General features: G+C 43.4%; 1 protein-coding gene across 4 annotated transcripts in view; it reads right to left on the reverse strand.

Moving 5' to 3' along the window:
• Positions 1–16,437, reverse strand: part of ABCC3 (ATP binding cassette subfamily C member 3) — a 47,039-nt gene extending 30,602 nt beyond the window's left edge. For 3 of the 4 annotated variants that reach the window (XR_012583166.1, XM_074554947.1, XM_005494780.4), the window contains exons 1-4: positions 16,267–16,415; positions 3,591–3,767; positions 2,607–2,732; positions 1,570–1,707 (exon numbers count right to left, since the gene is read on the reverse strand). Coding sequence is in view for 3 of the 4 variants with exons in the window: in XM_074554947.1 (XP_074411048.1) it covers positions 1,570–1,707; positions 2,607–2,732; positions 3,591–3,767; positions 16,267–16,296 (471 nt within the window). In the remaining variant the exon portion in view is untranslated. Of the gene's footprint in view, positions 1–1,569; positions 1,708–2,606; positions 2,733–3,590; positions 3,768–16,266 lie in introns of all 4 variants that reach the window. The other variant, XM_074554946.1, reaches the window with a different exon arrangement.
• Between the last annotated feature and the right edge of the window lie 3,578 nt (positions 16,438–20,015).

Raw genomic sequence — 20,015 nt, forward strand, 5'->3', positions numbered from 1 at the left:
TCTTTTGGCAATTCCTTTCTTCCTTTACAGTCGAATACTGCAAAGCAGCTCCCAGCAGGAATTATCTCACAAAAGTATGCTTGTACTCTGACAAGTGCCCAAGAACATGCTTATCTCCAAGCTTTTCATTAAATCATGTCAAGTTCAAAGTGCTTATACATCTTCACTGCATGCAGACACCCTCTGGAATCAGGTCTACATAATATCCTTTTAAATTACCTCTGGGGGTTCTCGCATGATCATGTCTTAAGCATAGGAATTGTCAACCCAGATCAGAGAACATCCTTTTACTTTAATGTCTTGTCACTGACAAAGCAGTGAGTGCCAAATACTTTCAGAAGAAGCTTCAGAAAAACCACTGCATTGCATAATAAGAGTTCCATCTGCTCTAGAGAGATTTCCTTTCTTAATCATGAGTCTGCAGTTTACCTAAATCTTCCTGCTGTGAGGGTATGTCCTTTATACAGCTCTTTCATGCCCTAATGCCGTTCTGAACAGTCCCATTGCTCAATTAAATTGTTTAAACCTAAGTGCAAAAGAAGGAATATTTGGTTCTGGGCAGTCGGAGTAGGAGAAATGTTACCCAGACTTGTTCTGAGGCTCTGCACCCAAAATTTCAAGATGATTATGGATTCAACATTGATCGTCCAATATTTTCACTTAATAAAGCTGCCTCTAAGTGGTGTTTTAAATGGTCTCGCCAGATTGCAGCTATTATCTGACAAAGTTCTACCCAGGCTCTCAGTTAAGGCTTAATTCAATCTCTGATGGAATATTTACAACAGCCTGCTACAAGAAAATCCTTGCTAACAGGATAATGTTGCTAATATTACAAAGAAGCAAGAATAAAAACAAGAAATTACCAAACAGATTCAACACTGATTTCACTGAGAAGTGATCATCTTAATGTTTTCCAAGCACTCCTTCTCTCCCAGGCTTTGATGATTTAATCACTGGAGCAACCTGCCTTGCCCTGCTTAGTGAAATATGTTTCTGTGAAAAACTCAACAAGTTTCTTATTTTGGGAGAACCTGCAATGTTTTCAAACAGGAATCTTAACAGCCCAGATTTCTTTCCCTCCAACTTTCTCTCTGTTTCCAGCCCCAGTGGAGTCAAAATGCTGTCCTCAGCACATCAGCCACTGACACAAGGAAGCCCATGGAGCTGTCTAATATGGCCAAGCTGCCTAAATAAAAAAGGAACTTAACATATTAAAATGTGTCCTCTCTGATTACTACCCATCTCCATTTAAGAAAAGGCTGCAAAAGGGAAAGAGATAAAAAAAGACAGGAGTCTGTTCACATACACACAGTGTTGGTATTGCTCTCTTATGTCTATCAGGTTACCAGCAGAGCCCTGGGCTAAGCAAAATCTGCCTTGCCTGAGACATCCAGTTCCCTTCCAGTTACACAAGTCTGAGTCAAAACAACAGAACCAAACTCCCCTCTCCCCCTCTCTGGCAAAACCTGGGCTCAGATCTGCCTCCAAACTCAGGTGATTCATGCTTTTCACATAGATGTGGATGCTACATTTCCTATTCTCCAAGTGCTAACAAGGGTAGCTTGTTACCTGTGCTGTTGTAGTCATGATCTTTGACCGTAAGGGCCCCACGGCACAAAGCACAGACAAAAACCAGAAGATAATGAGCACTCCAGAGGACTGGATTCCTCTCAGCCTTTCATACTGGATAAGCAGTGTGGCTAAAAGCTGTAAAAATAAATACAGGAACACATGAACTCAACCCCACCCCAGTGCTACCCTTCTTTGCACTCTCAGTTGGCAGTTCCTAGAGCCACCATCGACTGGGAGGACAGCAGAACAGCAGAACCTCTCTGAAATGAGCTCCATCATGACTTCACAGAAGTCAATGGCAAAACCTCCATCATGTAAGGAGAGGAGCAAATAACACTGAAATAATTTGTTTTGGTGTTTTCAGAGCCTCAACAACAGAATTCAATTTTTAAACCTTTGCACATAGGGCTGGGAACAATTAAATATTAGCTACAAACATTTTAAATAAATGTAAGAGCTGCCATTTTTCCAATCCAGACAGACCATCCTGACTTGTCTAGAAAATGATGTTTTAAAAAAAAATTAACCAAGGGAATTAAACTTAATGGGCAAATCTTACTGCTTTATTTTTCATACAACAGCCACAAGCCTGTTTGTCATCCTAGCCAAAGCCAACTTGTTTTGCTTAATGGAGGAACAACCACCAGATAACAGACACAGCTTTACAAAGTCCAATGCTATACTAAACAATGCACAAACCATGCTCTCTTGTATCTCTTTATTTAGGCAAAGTCCTACTCAAATTCTCTCCAGTCCTGGATCATGAGCCCGGATAAACAGGTGAAAGCAGGCTGGAAGGCAGAACAATCTCTCCATTACAAATATTTTAATTTACGAAGCTGAATCTATTTGAGAGAGAGAGATTTGTGACTCCAGCCTTTTCAGAAGCAAAATTTGATTCAGTGATACAAATACTAATAATGCAGTTAAAAGAGGTCCAGATAAGGCAATGAAGGCAAAGGGGCTCTTCATCCTTCATCTGTCTGAGAAAAAGTTATTCATACTGGTCATAGTGAACAGAAGCAGCTACAAACCACAGTGATGCCAACGACTAGCGGAGTTACAAAATAGACTGGTGGAGGAGTTCTGTTTTGCAGGAGCTCATGGAAGGAGTAGAAGAGATCTGCCCAGCTCACACACCACAGCAGGACACCAAACAGCTGAGAGGAGGCAAACAGAAATGACATTTGGTAAACTCCTCCGCAGGAGCGGTCAGAGAGCTAAACCCCCCCATTCTGATTCACAGATTCCCAGCAAAACAAACCTGTGTAAACACAATCAGAGCACTGATCAGCTACAATTTGATGAACTGTCCCACTCAATCCAAGGATCTCATTTCAACTGTTTTCTGAGGGATTTCCAATCACAACCAGCAGAAGGATTATTGTATTTACCTGGATTTCTCCCCCTATTTAGTTTTGATTGGAAACACAGGCAGCATCCAGAGTAAAGGCAGACATGCCCTGAAGCAGAAGCCTGGTGTTTTTCTCCAACAATAACCCGAGTTATTTAACGGCCTATGGAAAGCAACTTTCTTGCTCTTATTAGATCCAACCACTCACAGACTGAGGAGCTGCCGACACCAGAAAACCTTTAAGCACAAGGTGCAGACAAAATCACATTGCTATTTTGTGGGGAGAGTGGCTTGAAAAAACCCTTATTGTGAAAGTAATTGCACAAAGAGATACAACTCTCACTAGACCTCCCTTAACATCTTTGCTCTGCAGCTTTCAGCGGTTTAAACATTACTTAAGGGTGAAGTAGCACAGTTTTGGCTCACAAAGGGGGACTGCTCAAGGTAGAGCAATCAGTTCTTCCCTCTACTGAGAAAGGTGGACTCCTAGGATGGATTTCCTTCCTCAGAGATCTTATGCAAACTGTTTGTTCCTATGAGCAAACTCTTCAATATGATAAATCAGAGGGAAATTAGTTTAAACCCTACTGCAGCACGTCCTTGGATGCTGAACTAATAAAAATGGAGTGTACGTGATATGTGGGGCACAGCAAAGAGCTCTCACCGTCTTGAACCTGCTCAGCATGGACAGCACGATGTACCCTCGTTTGTTGTGCCTCAGGTAGAGAAGGTAAAAAGGTAAAGCACTCCACAGGTAAATGCTGGGGATCCAAGCCAGGACGGTGTTCTGGAAACATGGTGTTAAGTCTGGGTTATCCGTGTGTATTGTAAGGTTGGAATCCTGGAAGAAGGATGAGACACATTTCTTAGCAGAGAGGCAGAAGGGCTGCCAATTGGAATACCTGCTTGAATGAAGTTGTATTCAGATCCTGATGGAGCTAGCACATGGCCTAAGAGCTTTCCCGAGATACTTACCCCAAGCATTTTTGGTCAATCTCCTCCAGTGCAAGGACTATGTATTTACAGCTATAAAGAGGGCAAAAGAGAAAGATTTCTGCCCTACTGTATTCCAGAGCTGGACATACATTTTGTAGTAGACAATCCCCTTTTGCTTCTGTCTTTGCTGAGGCTTGGTTACAGGTGCTGACAACACCATGTTCTTCAGGCATTCCTAGCCTGGAGTGCCTCTGCTAAATAAAGCTCTTGAGGAAAAATTCTCCATCTGAGAACAGCAAGAATGGCTTGTCAAGGACTGGACAAAATGATCAAATTTAGACCAATCCTATGCTGTCCTGGGAAAATCCCCTCAATTTATGATTAACACTTTGTCCTTCTTACTCATATGCTTCCAACTTTAATTACCTCCCTATTCTAAACAAAGGCAAAAGGAATGTACTGAACATGCAGGTAGGAATCAGGTTTTCTTGGAAACATTTCAAGTAATGCTTTGCAGCTGTGATCCTGGACACCACAAGCCACATATGCACTTGAACCTAAAGATTTGAATGCACTGCATGCAAACACTGTTACACAAGTTCAGACTAAAACAGAGCTTTCAGTATGGTGAAGGGGAATGTGGTTTTAATCAAACCTCCTGGAAATTCACAACTTGGATTTTGGCACCTGATGTGACATCTTACACGTGGTAGATAAATACCTACTTGCAGGGAAAGTAAAATGACTTTGTTGTACCGTCATTAACAAGATGATAAAACTAAGATATCCCTGGTTCAGATATACCTTATCTCTGCACTACAACAATTTACTTAATCATTTTTGGGTGTGACCTCTCCCAAGTGTTTCAGTTACATGGAGCCAATTCTCATGCCTTGTGACACACTGCTCTGAAAATCAATTTCTCAAAGTATTTCCAGTCCTGCTTTTCTTTATCAACACAAAAGAGATTGAATGCTGAATGCAGTGGTTGATTTTAGAACTGAAGAGCCACAATCTGCAGAGAATCATTCCATTTCATTGATGATCTGAACGTGTCTACAACATGAACAAGCTTGTTAAGTGTAATGAGACTACAAAGCCTTGGCTGGGTGCAGGCCAGTTTGGCTGAACTGTGACACATTTGTCATTCAGTGCTTCAGCTCTGGCAGTGAAGGCTGGCACAAATCCACCAGCTCCACATCTGAACTGCACCTTTTGCACAGCTGGTGCTTCTTCAGCCAAGAAATGGCTTTTTTTGGAGGCAGTCAGACATCCAGCATGGGTCAGCAGAATAAAAACAGCCCAAATTTCCTCAACAGGTTTGTCCAGACCTCAGGCAACCTTCAGCCACAAATCAACAACACAGGGCCAATTACACAACAATTCAAACACAAGATCAAAACAAAACAGAAGTCCAACCCCACATTCAAACTATTTTTGTGTTTACCTCCAGCAAACAGGTCTCTGGCACCAGAACAGATGAAAACATTTAAAGAGCACCCATCTTTTGGCTCATCATCAAAACATTTCAGCATCTCTAATGCAAAAAGCTCCTCTAGCAGCTACCCTGCCTGGGGCCCTGTAGAACCTTGGAGCTCTTTAGTTCCCAAGCAGGAGCTTATGTACTCTCATTTATTCAACAAAACACTAATTTCCTCTTTAAATTACATGTTTAACAATGTCTTGAGCATGTTTGCAACTATGTTCCTTTTGCTTATTGGAAAAAGTCCTAGAAAAGGAAAGCAGACGAAGAATAGCAATAACTGAAGCTCAGAATAAAACAAAGACTCTGTTTAACGGTAAAGATATTCACAGAACCCTCCCCCCGCTTTTTAATTTAAACCTTTCCTATAGGACCAAAATGTCACAAATAGCTTTCTGTCTGACAGCAACTTAGAAACTGCCCCAGATGTCCATTAACTTCTGAACTGAACACAAGCTGCCTATTGTAACCAAGACACAGACTGCAAGGCTGCCAAGCCATTGGAAGGTTTTCATTTACTCTTATTTAAACAAGGCAAAGGGTTTGCACTTCTGAATCTAAAAATGCAGCTGGCCAGAAAACAAAAATTCTGTCAAAAAAAACCAACCAAAAAAAACAAAAAAAAAAAAACAAAAAAAACCCCAAAAAAACCAACCAACCAAAAAAACCAAACCAAACCAAAAAACAAATCTCAAAATCTAACTATCACTGAGAATAAAAGCGGAACCTTTCCAAAATTATGTGAAACTACAGGAAGCAGTATCCATGTGATGGCCAACAAGAACCTAAGAACTACTACTGCACAGCACATGGGAACAGGGATGTGGGCTGAAGGAGGGACCTGTGGCCAAGATAACAGCACTGACAACTGGCTTCTTGGTGATGTTTTTCAGCTCCAATTCTATCCTGGATCAGAAAAATAATCTTTTCTGGAAAAGATCTGTTTCTGTAAGGATCTTCTTCTGCTCTGAGAGCAGACTGTTCCCATCCTGAATAGGAGAGGGGTCCCTATTAGAAGACATAGTGCCTAAAGCACTTAAGTAGTTGAATTCTAGACAAGTAACTTGCTCTCCCTGAGACCAGACTGGAGTGGACTAATGTTGCTATGTGTCCTGGGATAGAGTTCTTAAGGGTTTAGTTTTTTCAATATACTTTTATTTATTGTCTCCCTGGTAGCTGACACATCATTCGGTTTCTCTCTTTTTTTGGTTGTCTCTCTTTGCATTACAGTTTTGTTATTATTATATTTTATTTGAATTATTAAACTGTTCTTTTCTCAGCCCATGAGATTTACTTTTTTCCTAAGTCTTCTCCCATCCCGGTAGGGAAGTGGAAGGGGTTAGTGAGCAGCTGCTGGCTGGGGTTAAACCATGTATGTTTCATGCAACAGGGACTCCACAATGAATTATTATTATTATTACTTTTAAATCAAGGAGCCTTCAAGTTGTGTTTTTTATCAAACAGGATCTGTCTTCATAGAGCTGGAAATTTCATTTAATGGCTTTATAAATCACCACACTGACAGTGTGTATTCCAACACCCACTCCAACCCTGAACAGCTTATTTTGAGTCAGAATATGACACAAAGGCTCAATATAATCTCTCCTGAGCAAGCCAACTTTGTTATATATTCAATGCAGCAGCAAAGTTACTGAACTCCACCCTGGAGAACAAACACAAGAAGCAACGGCTGAAGGGAGACACCAGTTCTTGGCCTCCTGTCCTTAAGGCTCCTGCTTTAATCTGCCTTTGTCTTTCTGAACTCTGTCCTGGGAAACAGATCAAGTTGTAATGTTCCTTGTGTCCTGTTCTGGTTGAGGGTGGAAATACTCACCTTGGACTGTCTGGGTGTGAGAGTTTTCCTTGGATTTGTTGCTGAAAGAGGTCTAACACACTGATGTTGGAGAGCTCCCCTACTCCTTGGCTCATGGCTCTGAGCTCTGCTGAGAGCTGCTCACCTTTCCCTGCACATCACAGCTGTGCCCTTCAGTGCCACCCTCTGAAAGGCAGCTCTGTGAACCAGGGCTGTGCTGACCCAGCACAGGCACTTCCCCATCACAAGGGGAACTACTCAACAGCAAATGTTGGGAAACACCATTTTCTCCACAAAACTCATTACAGGGAAACCACATGAGCCAGCATACCCCTCCCAGTCAGGACTGCTGTCATCCCCCTGACCCACAAGCAAGTGCAGAGGACAGCAACCTATTACTAATCCAGACTCCCCGTGCTCTGTGGCTTCTCCTGACTGCCAAATGCAGCAGCATTCCCTTGGATGCAGGATGCTTGGGTGCTGGAGGCTCTGCCCGTGAGATACAGTACTGCAGAAATCACCAGACCACTGTACTGAACTCCCTGGGCACATGATTTATTTAATCCTCCAGTACTACAATACAATGGGAAGACCCATGGGAAAAGATCAGAGATGCTTGTTCTTACTCTTCACAGGAGAAAAGGGGTCTCTTGGAGTTTAAAACTTACAAAGTAGTGGGGCTTTCTCCTGATCAGTTAAGGATATCATTGACAGCGGCCCTTGCCACACCTTTCACTCACATCCTTCACTCCAGCCTGTCTTTAGATAAACACAATTCTTGTATTAAGGGCAATCTGGGCAGTAGGACTTGCGTTTAAATGACTAGTTTCAAATACATGATCTTTAGTCACAGGAAGGTATTTGACAGGGGAGGCTCTGAGCAGCCCTAAATCTGCTCTAATACTTCATACTTTCTATTACATTCTACCCTCTGGAAAAGAACATTGCTATTGAAAAATCCATTGTTGAAACTGATAATGCCTTGAAAAGAAACAAAAGTTCAGTGCCACATATCTTGGGCTTCCTGCACATCATCCATTACAGCATTTAAAGAACAAACAGAAAGCCTAGAACTCAGCTACAAAACAGAGACAGGGAAATTCCTACCTGTCCCTTTCCCAAAATCCCCAGATGATGTTAAAGAAGCCTGCTGAAAAAGACCAGCTGGAGTTCTGGTCTTGAGTTTAAGTCTAAATCAACTCCTACTCCATTACAGAAGCTTAAAATAAAGCTGCCTCACACTGGCTTTACCCAGCAGTAAAAGTAATTATTGATGATGCCATGGAGTGGCTACCTAGAACAGAGGCTGGATAAAGTTAAGTAGGTATTCATTAAAGACCTTCAATAGCTACACCTTGGACAGTGCAGGAGCCTTGCAGAGGCCCCACTCAAGATGGACGAGGGTCATGAGTCCTTCAGACAATTAAAAGTTTGTTTAATCTGTGTACCGGGGTTAATCTTCCAGTAACAGCTTCAGGTAATGAAGGCATATTCCCCCAGTTTGCTCTGCCCCCCTGCCCCTTTTCCCCCCCATTCACTTTTGTTTATACTTTTCAGGGGCTGAGCCAGAGGTTGTCCTTGGATCTCAGGCCTGGAAGGATTGTTTTGTCTGATCAAAATGTGAAGAGAGCTTATTCACACCCTATATGGAGTTCAGAGCTACATACTAATGCAGTACAGGATCTGAAAAATATAAAAGCTAAAATCTTGAAGCATCCCTGATGCTGCAGTAATGTTCCTCAAACAGTAATAGAGAGCATCGAAACCCTAGGGAAGACTTACAGCATCTCTGCAGTGCCAAGCAGTTCTCTCCCTTAAATGGACACATTAATACATGCTTCTCTCTAAATTCTACAGCTCCAAAAGAACGCTGAAAAGCACAGGAGACACAAACCCGAGCTGTATCTGCTGGAAGGTGAAGGCCATCGGGCTGAAGTCATTGACAGCTTACCCAAGGCTAACAAAAACCCTACCAGTGATTCCGTGTCAGTCATCACTAGTTTGCATTTTATGGAAGATTAACAATGAAACTGGAAAGCTGGCCAGGAAGGTACACATCCAGTGTGGAAGATAGGGAAGGGAATAACCGAAAGTAACAATGGCTCCCTGTAGTACATTAACACAGGAATGGTTTCTAATGTTGAACAAATCGTTAGTGGGAATTAAAATGCAAAGCAGACTCTTCCTGCCCTTCTTCTGCCCTTAGGTCTGGTCAATACCCTGCCATGGACTTTCACTTGCACAGCCTGGGGAAAAAATAAATAAAAGGAAAAAAAATCAAAAGGAAAGGAAAGAAATACAAAGGATGTCTTTCTCTTGGCTCTACCACACTGCCTCCTCCCAGGAATGAGAATGGATCTGAACTACAACACTAAGAACTACCAGGGCTCAGTCTTAGGTACAGTAGAAGCTTCATCTCAGCCTCTCCATGTCTCACCTCCCACTTCTACCTATTGTCCATCTCCTCTGCTAGGTCCTTGTTAATAAACTCTTTGGGACCAACTCTAATAGTCATTGTAAAGCATAAATGCTAGCAGGCCTCCAGAAGAGTGCCAGTTTCAAATGAGCTTTTCAGAGCACCATCACCCATTCACATTTCCAAAGGAACAGCACAAGGAGTTGGATGCTTCATTAATCCTGAGTGGCTGCTGCACCACTCAACTTTGATTGTTCTCATGATTACAGAACAACCTTTCCCCCACCTGGTAAGGGCAGGAGGTAACAACATTCTTCACTGCAGCAGCACTGCTCAGAAAGAAGGTGGGGTTGAGGGACATAAGCACTTACAGCTCTGCATAAACCACACAGGTAACAAGCAGAAATGGTGTCCTTCTGTTTTACAAAGCACACTGCACCAGCTCTCTACATAAGTGAAGGACACTGGGCAGGAAGCTGAACTTTCTTTTCTAGAAATAAAAGGCTCTTTAGTGGCTTAAGGGATCAAATAGGCCCAGCAGAAGGCCAGAGCCTATAGGAGTTAGTTCATGATTGTGGAGCAACTTGTCACAGGTTTTTGCTCAAGCTGACATTTCATAATTCAAATGCTACTAACCACACCAGGTACTTGAGGATTAGACAGCAATACTAGACAGTACTTTCCTTTTTTACTCTCATTTCAGTTTTTGAGTTTTAGGATTAGAAGTTCAGAACTTCTTTGCTGTCAGATACAAAAATAAGACAGGATGAAAAAAGGCAGGTTCATACTCCCCACAGCCATGGGAGCCAAGTAATGTTGGGTTTTTTTCAGAAAAGCACCTGTAGCCTCAGGGAGATAGTGAAGGAGAACACACTATATATATGGATCTAAGACAACATACACCTAAAGTAAAAGTAAAGTCCATCTATTTCAGGTGTTTCAGTAACACTCAGTCCTCTTGCTTGGACAGAGGGACATTTTCTACTTGTGGAGGGGAGGGCACAGTGCAATCATACAGGTAAAAATGCTCTAGAATCAAAAGCAGGATTGAGAAGATGAAACAGGATTGTTCCTACATAAGAAAGTTTCCAACTGTCTTTTAAAACTGACCACAGCTATATACTGTTGGAGAGAAAACCTCCTGTTACTGGCATCACTGATGCTTTTTCCTATGGCCTTGTGCAAGCACCAGTAAAGAACTGGGGTGACTGCTGCAGACCAGTGTGATAACGACTGGGAGGGAATATCCATGATTTCAGCCATCTCCTTTCAGTTAGAGGAATTCAGTTAATTTAAGGATCATCATAAATGTAGCTCAAACGAAGAGATAGGAAAAGCACAAACAGCTATGAATGACACACAGCCCCACTGTAATGCCATTTTAAGCTAGCCCATCCAGTTGGGCTGATGTATACTACTAATAAAAAGGATTGTCACAGAAAAAGTGCCATCAGTGCTGCTCTGAGAGCAGTTGAAAGATATTCTAGAATAGAAATCATTTAACTGGAGGGAAGAGGAGAGAATTTTTCTTTTAATTGTAAAAATGTCAAATGCATTCTCAGTTTCAGAGAGAAAAAACAAATTCTTTCTGAAACTGACTTTTGACTTTTGAAACAACTCCTATGAAACAGTTTCTCTTCTCCATCTCCTTCATTCTGTTCTAATTCAGGGCTTTATGACACTGGCGTGTGACATTACTGTAAATTACCTCAATTTTATTGCACTGATTTCACCTCTCGTGCTACCAAGAGATTAGCACAGGGACAAGATGCCAGCTCACGCTGGCCCAGCATGGAATCAGGGCTGGGCACAAAAGCCTGGGCACACTCCCAGGAAGATCTCTGTCTCATGGCCACCCTGCTCTCCACAAGCCCAGCCAAGGAATTTGCAAGTGGATAATGGCCCGTCACAATCAACAGGGGATCAAGAGACAAATCAAGCATGACCTTACTGAGAAAAATCAAAGACCTCATTTAATATGTTTTTCAAAAGATTTTTTTTAATTAAAAAAATTAAATTTAAACACTAATAGTCTCCTTATTTTAATACATTACAAATTCGCACACATTGAAAGTAAAGGATTATCTCTGCCATGACACAGCAATTTGCCTACCAGGTAGGTGAGGTCCATCTCAAAATGTTTTATATTCCCAAGTACAGCAATTAAATTTTAGCTACATTTTAAGGGGCTCCTCAGGCAACTCGTATTTAGTTCCAGTATAATTTCTTTTCAGGAGGCAAACTGTATAGCTTTCCAAAGTCCCAAACATCACAGCACCAGCTCTCTCACATAAGCTAAAATGGCCCAGGGAGGAACAGCTGAAAGCTGATGAGTTTCATTAATTGACAATGTCACCAAAGGACTCACTTGATACTTTCAGTGGAGTCGAGTTTTGCTCACAGCTCTCAGATCCATACTTTGTCTTTCCCAGAGTGTCAAATCCAGGCTATTTGACTATACAGTCTTGCCATTTACACACAGATGAACGGTATCAGGTACTGGTTAATATTCCAAATCCAATACTAAATATTTATATTTATCCTGCTCCTGACATTGAGATTTTCTGGCCGAAATCAATTAGCAGCAGCTTCCATTCAACTTGTGTCAAAAATCTGAACATTTTGGAGAATTGGAGCTTGGGTACTTAACTGATATTAAGTTCACGATGTTGCCAACCTAGCTAGCCTTCTGAGAGAGCATAAACTTTACAGATTTGATATCTGAAGGAACTATTAAAGTCAAGTAGTTTGATCTCCCACCTCACATAAGAAAAAACACAGGTACCTCATGCAGTTATTTGTGAAGAGATTTATAAGAGTGGGATTCAGCTGAAGTTGGACGCAGTAAATAAAGATTACACAGAGATCTATATCACATTTAAATATCTATAAACAAAGAACATTCTGTGTTCAGCACAGGGTGGCAGAAATGGGAAGCTAAAATAGAAACAATAGCCAGTCTGGATCATACTGCTCAGCTGCAGGATTCTTTCTTGGCAGTGATCTCCTATCACCTCCTGCTGCACTCATCCTCTGCTGGAACTGATTGAGCTCAAAATATAATGGAATTGTTAAAATGAAATGTTGTATTAATAATTTAGGGTCAAACCACATAAGTTGTGGGAGAGTTTAAATAGTACACATGCTACAAGTATACACATGTTCCTTGAAAGAAATATTTCTGCCTTACTACACCTATCCTGAGTCATCTTCAACGGCAAATAAATTAGACATGATGCAGCAAAAGAGGAAGCTATGCAGAAGGGAAACTTGCGGCACACTTTGGAAATGCATTTTCCTGCTCTGCTGGTTCAGAGAGGAGCATGACTTTTAGCCCAAATCTACCAAAATTTGACAGAATGACTCAAGGTGAAGGAATACCCACAAACCTAAAGGTTAAAGGGGTGCTTTGTATGGGACTATCACAAAGCCAAGACTGAGGTATTGTTCACTCTTGAGAGTTGCTGCAATTTCCTGCTGGATTACTCAAGAGCCTCTGGATTAAGGAGGAGCCAGCACTCCACATGGGCTGGGCAAAAACAAGACATCTGTCAGGATTCCAAGACACAGGGAGAACAAGGGAACTGAGCTGTCAGCTGAGCAGTACCAAAAGGAACTGAGAAATTGTGGTCTTCCCTCTGAAATGTTCTATCACGTGTTCTTTCGTTTCCCATTTATGCTATTAACAACAACACCCCACCAAAAATACAAGCTGCTGGTTAAAGACTTTGCCTGTCTGCAGACCATGACATTTATTTGCCCCTCATCCCAACATTCATCAACACCAGTGCCAAGCACTCAATGTTTTAATCTCACAGCAGCCACTGGTGCCATTTTGTACCCAGAGAGGCTGAGCTGAAGAAAGACAAGATTTCTCTCCACTGGAACAGAATTCCCTTTTTTCCAAGTTTTTCCAAGTGCTCTTTAATAAACACCAGTAGCAAACACTCCCCAGGAGATCACTTTGCTCTCCACTCAAAGAAGCCACTCTCATTTTACTATAGTGGAGGACATGAGCAACAAAAAAGTGCTAATTCACCAGTATCTGCTTCTCAAAATGGGCATTGTGGGTCACATTAATTGGCACACCTATTTAGCACTCTTACTATCACACAGCAAATATGTGACACAATAAATAGGACGTAATTATGGTCACTGGTGAAGAACACACCTAAGGCCTGCCTTGTGTGGGTATGTGCTATCACATTCATCTCCTCCCCAAAGGCATTTAGCATGGGAACACTCCTAGGAGATATTAACAGCTGAAGGAGACATTATGATGCCAAGTGTTCAGATGAAGAGTGTGTTCATAATGCATTATAAAAACATAATATTCCAGTTGTTCCTCTTTTATATATAAGTAACCTATATTTGTATTAGCAATTTGCTGATTCCATGTTCAACAGGTAAAGCAGTAGCCGGAAGCCAAAAAGCTTTTAAGATTTCTAATGTGATCTACAGTGTTCCCTTTCATTTCTTATTTCTGAAATGGGTAGAACAGGAAATTATTTTGCCTCTGCGAAAAAAACAAAACAAAAACCACCCACAAAAATGCAATCAGCAAGATTTCCAGCAAAATTCCCCGCCCTGAATCAGGGTGAGGAATTGAAACCTTAAAACTTCCAGCAAGCCAAAAAGATCCAATATAAATCAACAATCTGTTTAAGTTGATATATTTAAACATTTTCATGAACTAATTCTGAACTATTTTGGTTTTATTCTCATTCCCTTTTAACAGAAAAGTATTGTAGTTGATTTAAACTCCAAAAGAAATAACTGCTTAAACTGAAGCAGCATGTTTTCTTTCACTCTAAACAGTTTTAAAACTGACATGAATATGGCATTCAGCTTCCAAAAATGTCTTGATTTTCTTTGATAAAAAATAGAGTCTAAGTTCATCAGCTAATGAAAAAGTGAACATTAATACTGGTTCACATTTGATCAAGTTCTTGTTTTGAACTGCAAAGCTAGACACCATTCATTAGTTCAGTGCACAGAAACACCAGCTTTTGTGGGCAGACTTTAGATAGAAGCCTTTCCCTCATTTTTTTATAGAACAACGTATTTGCACAGCAAATAATTTCAAGGCGACTGTCATCTACCTGGTCATCACTTAAAATATCCTATAAAATCAGTGCACTTTGTACACTCCTGCTAACAGAAAGCACTGCCATAAAAAGGGTAACCACTGAGTTGAACCTGCTGGTCATGGAACCACAGTGTTAAATTTCTCAGAGTTGTTGAGTTGTTTAAAGCAATTAAACAGATGGAAAGTTGTTTTTACCCCAAGCACCTGTGGAAGAAAAAGGAAAACAGATCCACAGAGAGCACAGACCCCAGAGAGCAGCACAGAGGGCACCATGCTGGTGCTGGAGTGCAACACTACAGCATAAAGCAGAGAATGATACACTTACTTCATACTTCAAACCAGGAAATCTCTCTGGCTATTTACATTAACATAGCAATAAACTGCTACAAGAGCTGTTGCTCTACCAGCCTTCCTTGAGAAGCTAAGACCTGCTTCTGGAGGCAGCCAACAGATCAGTGAGCAGGGTCAATCTGTTTGTGCTTGTTCCTGTTCTAAAAGTGTTGATAGTAGAAATAATACACAAAAATACTTGTTTGAGCAAGCTTATCTGCCAGCCGTTATGGCAGAGAGAGTGCAGAGCACCTGGAAATGAAATACAAAGAAAGAAATGTAACCAAGGGGCTTAGGAGCCAAACTCCTCTTTTAAACAGTAATATTAGGACAGATATTGAAAGGTAATTAGTTATCTGAGGATAGGACTCAGCATAAAGTTCTCAGAGCCAACTGCTTTTGCTGTCCTGTAGTAGCTTTCCAGCAGTGATGCAACTTCAGACATTCCTTTTCATTCCGGTTCCTCATTAGAAAAAAAAAAAATCTCCCTTGAGCTAAAGTAGTGCAAGAAAAAGGGACACACAAAAACTCATTCACTGGGGGGCAGCTCCACATTCAGCATACGAGCTCAAATCCCCATGGCCTCTCATGGTCTGAATGTCTGCCTCTCCTACAGGGGAGAGGCAAACACCATGCTGTACCTCGGGGAAACCCGGTAACAGGACTTACACACTCTCACCATCAGAGCAGATCGCGGCAGCAATTTCCAAACTTTTGTGCTTACAAACCCAGTACCCGCTGCAATCAGCCTTTCCAAAGGGCTAAAGGCTCCAAGTACTGACAGAAGTCACCATAATCCTCCGAGGCTGGTGACCACCGTCGGCAGCCACGAACCCATCCCTCTTCTAACAGTAACAAAGCACTGAACGGGGAGCAGTTTGCCAGCCATGGAAGTGACTCTGACTCCGAAGAGCAGAATACGCGCTAAAACAGAAAGGAAGAGCCCCGGATTCATCAGTGCGAGGTCCAGAGGCGGACTATGCTGGGAGAGCTGCATCCCCGGTGGGACGCTTTGCGATGAGGTCTTGACTCTGGTGTGCAGATGCTGAAGGAGGAACAGAACAGAGCGGCCCTTCTGCTGCTCCTGCCCGAGCGAGGCACCGCACCGCCGGCTCTGGGACGGCCCCACGACCGCGGGACGGCGCCGCGCAGCCCCTCGGCAGCGGCGGGACCGGCCCGGCCCGGCCCGGGACACGCACGGGAAGCCCCGAGCGGAGCGGGCGCGGCGCTGTCCCGGCCCCTCGGCGAGGCGGGAAGAGGAGGAGAAGCTTACCCAGAAGCGGGACCCGCAGAAAGCCTCCATGGCCGCGGCAGGGGCGCAGGGCTGCTCCCGGCGCACACGGGCACCGGGCGGAGGCAGGAGCCGGTTCCTTCCCTGTGGGGCGGGCCGGGGGCGGGGGCGGTGGGGCCGGCGCGCCCCATCCCACCCTCCCCGCGGGCGGCGGGAGGAGCCGGAGCGCGGACCAAGGTCTGCGCTGGGCGGCGGCGGGGCCGGCTGCGATGCGGGGCCGGCTGCGATGCGGGGCTGCCTCCGATGAGGAGCTGCAGTTGCTCTGCTCCTGAGCCCGGGCACCTCACACCATGGGTGACATCCCAGCGCCTCCAGCTCAGTGTGACTTACTGGGGCAGCTACATCCCTGATCATGGAGGGGGGCTTTGGTGGTACCCACTTGTCAAGAAGAAGCTGTGGAAACTCCCGCGCCTGGAAGTGTACGGCGCCAGATTGAACGGGGCCCTGAGCAACTTGATCCTGTGAGTGGGGTCTCTGCTCATGGCAGAGGGTTGGAACGACATGATTTTAAGGACCTTTTTGACCCATATCATTCTACGATTCAAGTGAAGTGTGTGCTGAGGAGTGCAAAGCTGGGCCACTTGCTGACTTTGGGCTGACTATGTCCATCCATCCAGACCGCTCAGGCTAATGTTAACATCATGGAAAAGCTTCTCGTCTCCCCTTTGAAGTGTGATTTCCCCAGCAGGACTTAAGTGAGCATTGCATCACTTCTCCATCCATCTACAGCCTCTTTGTTGATGCTGATTGCTTCTGCTGTAGACATGTGATTAAACCCGTGGCATGGCTCCATTTTCAAAAGCCTTTAGTCAATATATTTTCATGATTATATGTAACTAATAGGTTTTGTAGTGTAGCACCTTGGACACAATCTGGATTTCACCTCCCCATGATGCAGAAGCACTGTTTGCTTTCCTCTTTATTAGGACTTCTACACTATTATTGACCTTCCAGCACTTGCTGTTTGTTTGCCCACTTGCTGCAGCATCTGGTTCAATTAACATCATCTCCCACAAAGTAACCCTGCTGCCACAAATCAACATCAATATTTTAAGAATCTGAGTTTCTTTCCTTTCTGTAACATGCGGAACTCTCAGGTAGAAGGATGTGGTCAAAAATGTTCACCAGAACAAAAAGGAGTAGAATAGAATCATAAATCAGAGAACCAGAGAATCACAGAATGGTTTGAGTTGGAAGGGAGTTTAAAGCTCATCTAGTTCCAATATCCTGCCATGGGCAGGGATGCCACCCACTTGATCAGGCTGCTCAGGGCCCCTGGTCTTGGACACTTCCAGGGATGCGGCATCCATCTTCTGCTTCTCTGGCCAACCTGTTCCAGTACCTCAGAGAAGGGCAGTGTTGCTATGTCCCAAAAATATCTCATCCCTAAAGAAAAAATATTCTGCTAATCTTTTACAGAGATACTGGGACTGTTTCCCACCCAAAGTGCTATCAGAGAAAGCCATGACCACTGCTAAAAATTTGCTTTAGACATTTACTATAACCCGGCTAAAGGTGTGCTGTTCTCATTAGTGTGGGAAGATAAGTTCTTGCCAAGATAAGGTTCTCAGGTGATTGCCTACAAGATCTGAAATGTCAGACTGAGCCAGGCTAATCAACACAGTCACTATGCAACCCTCTGGAGGAAACACTAGAGAAGCCCTTGCCAGCTGGGTGAATGAGATTTTCTGAGGACACAGTGGGTTGGCCTTGCAAGTCTTACTGCAAAACTTTTGTTCAGTGGAATTGCACTGCAATAAAAGTTGTAAGAAAACTCAGAAATAGCTGGGAGTTACTCCTTTATGGCTCTTTAAATCTCTCCTGCAACAATCTCTGAGAGAAGCTGTTCTGAGAGAAGTGCTGATAGTTTCATGTCTCCTGACACATGGACATGCTCCATTGGGTTTCTTGCACCAAGGAGCAGGATTGGGTGCAGTTTGAGAATGTGCTCAAAATTAAGAACACCTCTGATATTACGAGATGTCGCAGGTACAGAGGCACCTCACAAACATCTGCTGTAGGCTGTGTGTACAGGAAGGGAGAGGTTTACTCTATCAATGAGCAGCACAGCCCAATTGACATGTGGATTAATTCCTGATTAAATCATTGAATTTGGTGGTCCTGTTGAACCTCATATTTTTTCCACCGTATCCATAGAGGAGGGTCCTGAATTAGGGTATTTCCCTTGGTGTCATAAGACTCTAAATAAGGAGCCCTAAACAATTCTGCCACTTGTTTCATGTTCCTAATTAATGGTGGGCAGCTTCAGCTTTCAGTAGCAGTTAATGCCATTAAAGAGGGATGGTAGTGATGAGTAGGGTGCCAGCTGGAGTGCTGGCTCCCCCTGCATTCCTCCTGAGCTTGAGGGGAGCCATCATGCAGCCTGGACCTCACAGTAGACACTGTGACTTGCACTGGCTTTGCACAGACTTCCATGTGCTGTCTGTCAAGGCAGACAAGCAGAGAGGGAAAAATCAAAGGCAGGAATTAAGGAAGTATTAACTTCTCAGACAGACAAGATGGAGGGGGAAGCTTAAAAGCTCCTGGGAAGGGCCATGGTAAAGGATTCTGCTGACACTGGTGCAAAGCAGAGCCTGGAGCACTGTCATGGGCAGCTCACTTTGGTCCTGCTTCCTTTTAATAGTGGGAATGGAGATGGAGGTACTTAGAACATGTCATTACTCTTGTGATGTTCCCTCAAATGCAGGCTGGCTCTGCAGGAAAATGAAATGGCACCTTTGGTGCAAATGTCAGGGAGTCATGAACTCACCTCCTTTCACCGGATATTTATTCTCTATTCCAGGGAGTGGCAAGATCTGATATGGATCCATTCAGCAATAATGCATTTGAATCTTCTTTTTCATGTCAGCTGCACAGTAACAGTAAGGAACTTTTCACCTACTAACACCTGGGTCAAGCCAGAGCAATCAGGAAGTGCCTGCAGGCACACCCAGGCCGTGCAGGAGCACCCAGATATCAGCTGGAGAGATTGATGGGGCAGGACAGGAGGTAACGTGAGAGAGAAGCTGTTTGTGTAAGCACGGTGCCAGGTATGAGGCAGGCTGCTTTCCATGTCACACCTCGTGCCAATTCTCAAATCATTAACAGCAGGATGAAGTGCGGTCAACTCCTGAAGAGATCTGTATAAAGAAGTACATTCAGAGCTGAGGGCTGGGGATGGCTTGAGCATGTGCAGCTCTGAAAGTCACAGTTTTAGGGTTAGTTGACTATAAATATCACCTTCTTTCTCTGCTTGGAACAGCAGAGGCTCAGCTTCCTTTCCAAGACCCTCAGAGGTGTCACATTTTACAGATGGTAAGGAAAAAATGCCTGCCAAAGAGGGTGCATTTACAGCAAGGCCCTATACATTTAATTTGTAAAAAAGGGGGAGTCACCTTGTTTAAACACACATAAGATGGGAACTTGTAACAAACTCTGCTTGAAGTTAACATTGAATGAGTAGCAGCAGATTTGGTCTTTCTTCTTCTCAATGCTGTTGCAAATATGTGCCTCTCCCTTCTTGCACGAAAGGATTTAATTTCCTCATTTCTGGAACATGCAATGAGCAGTTTAGAAGTCCCATGACAAAACAGATGAGGGAGTGGGCTGGGAGTTTGCAGCCCCAGTTCTTACTCGCTCCACTGCTTTTAGGCACATATCAGCTACATGGCTTTGTAGGAGTGGAAGGTAAGATTCCCTGACTGGAAGTACAGAGGTGGCAGTTCCCTGGG

This window comes from Zonotrichia albicollis, chromosome 19 (genome assembly GCF_047830755.1).
Source record: "Zonotrichia albicollis isolate bZonAlb1 chromosome 19, bZonAlb1.hap1, whole genome shotgun sequence".
Taxonomy (NCBI): Eukaryota; Metazoa; Chordata; class Aves; order Passeriformes; family Passerellidae; genus Zonotrichia; species Zonotrichia albicollis.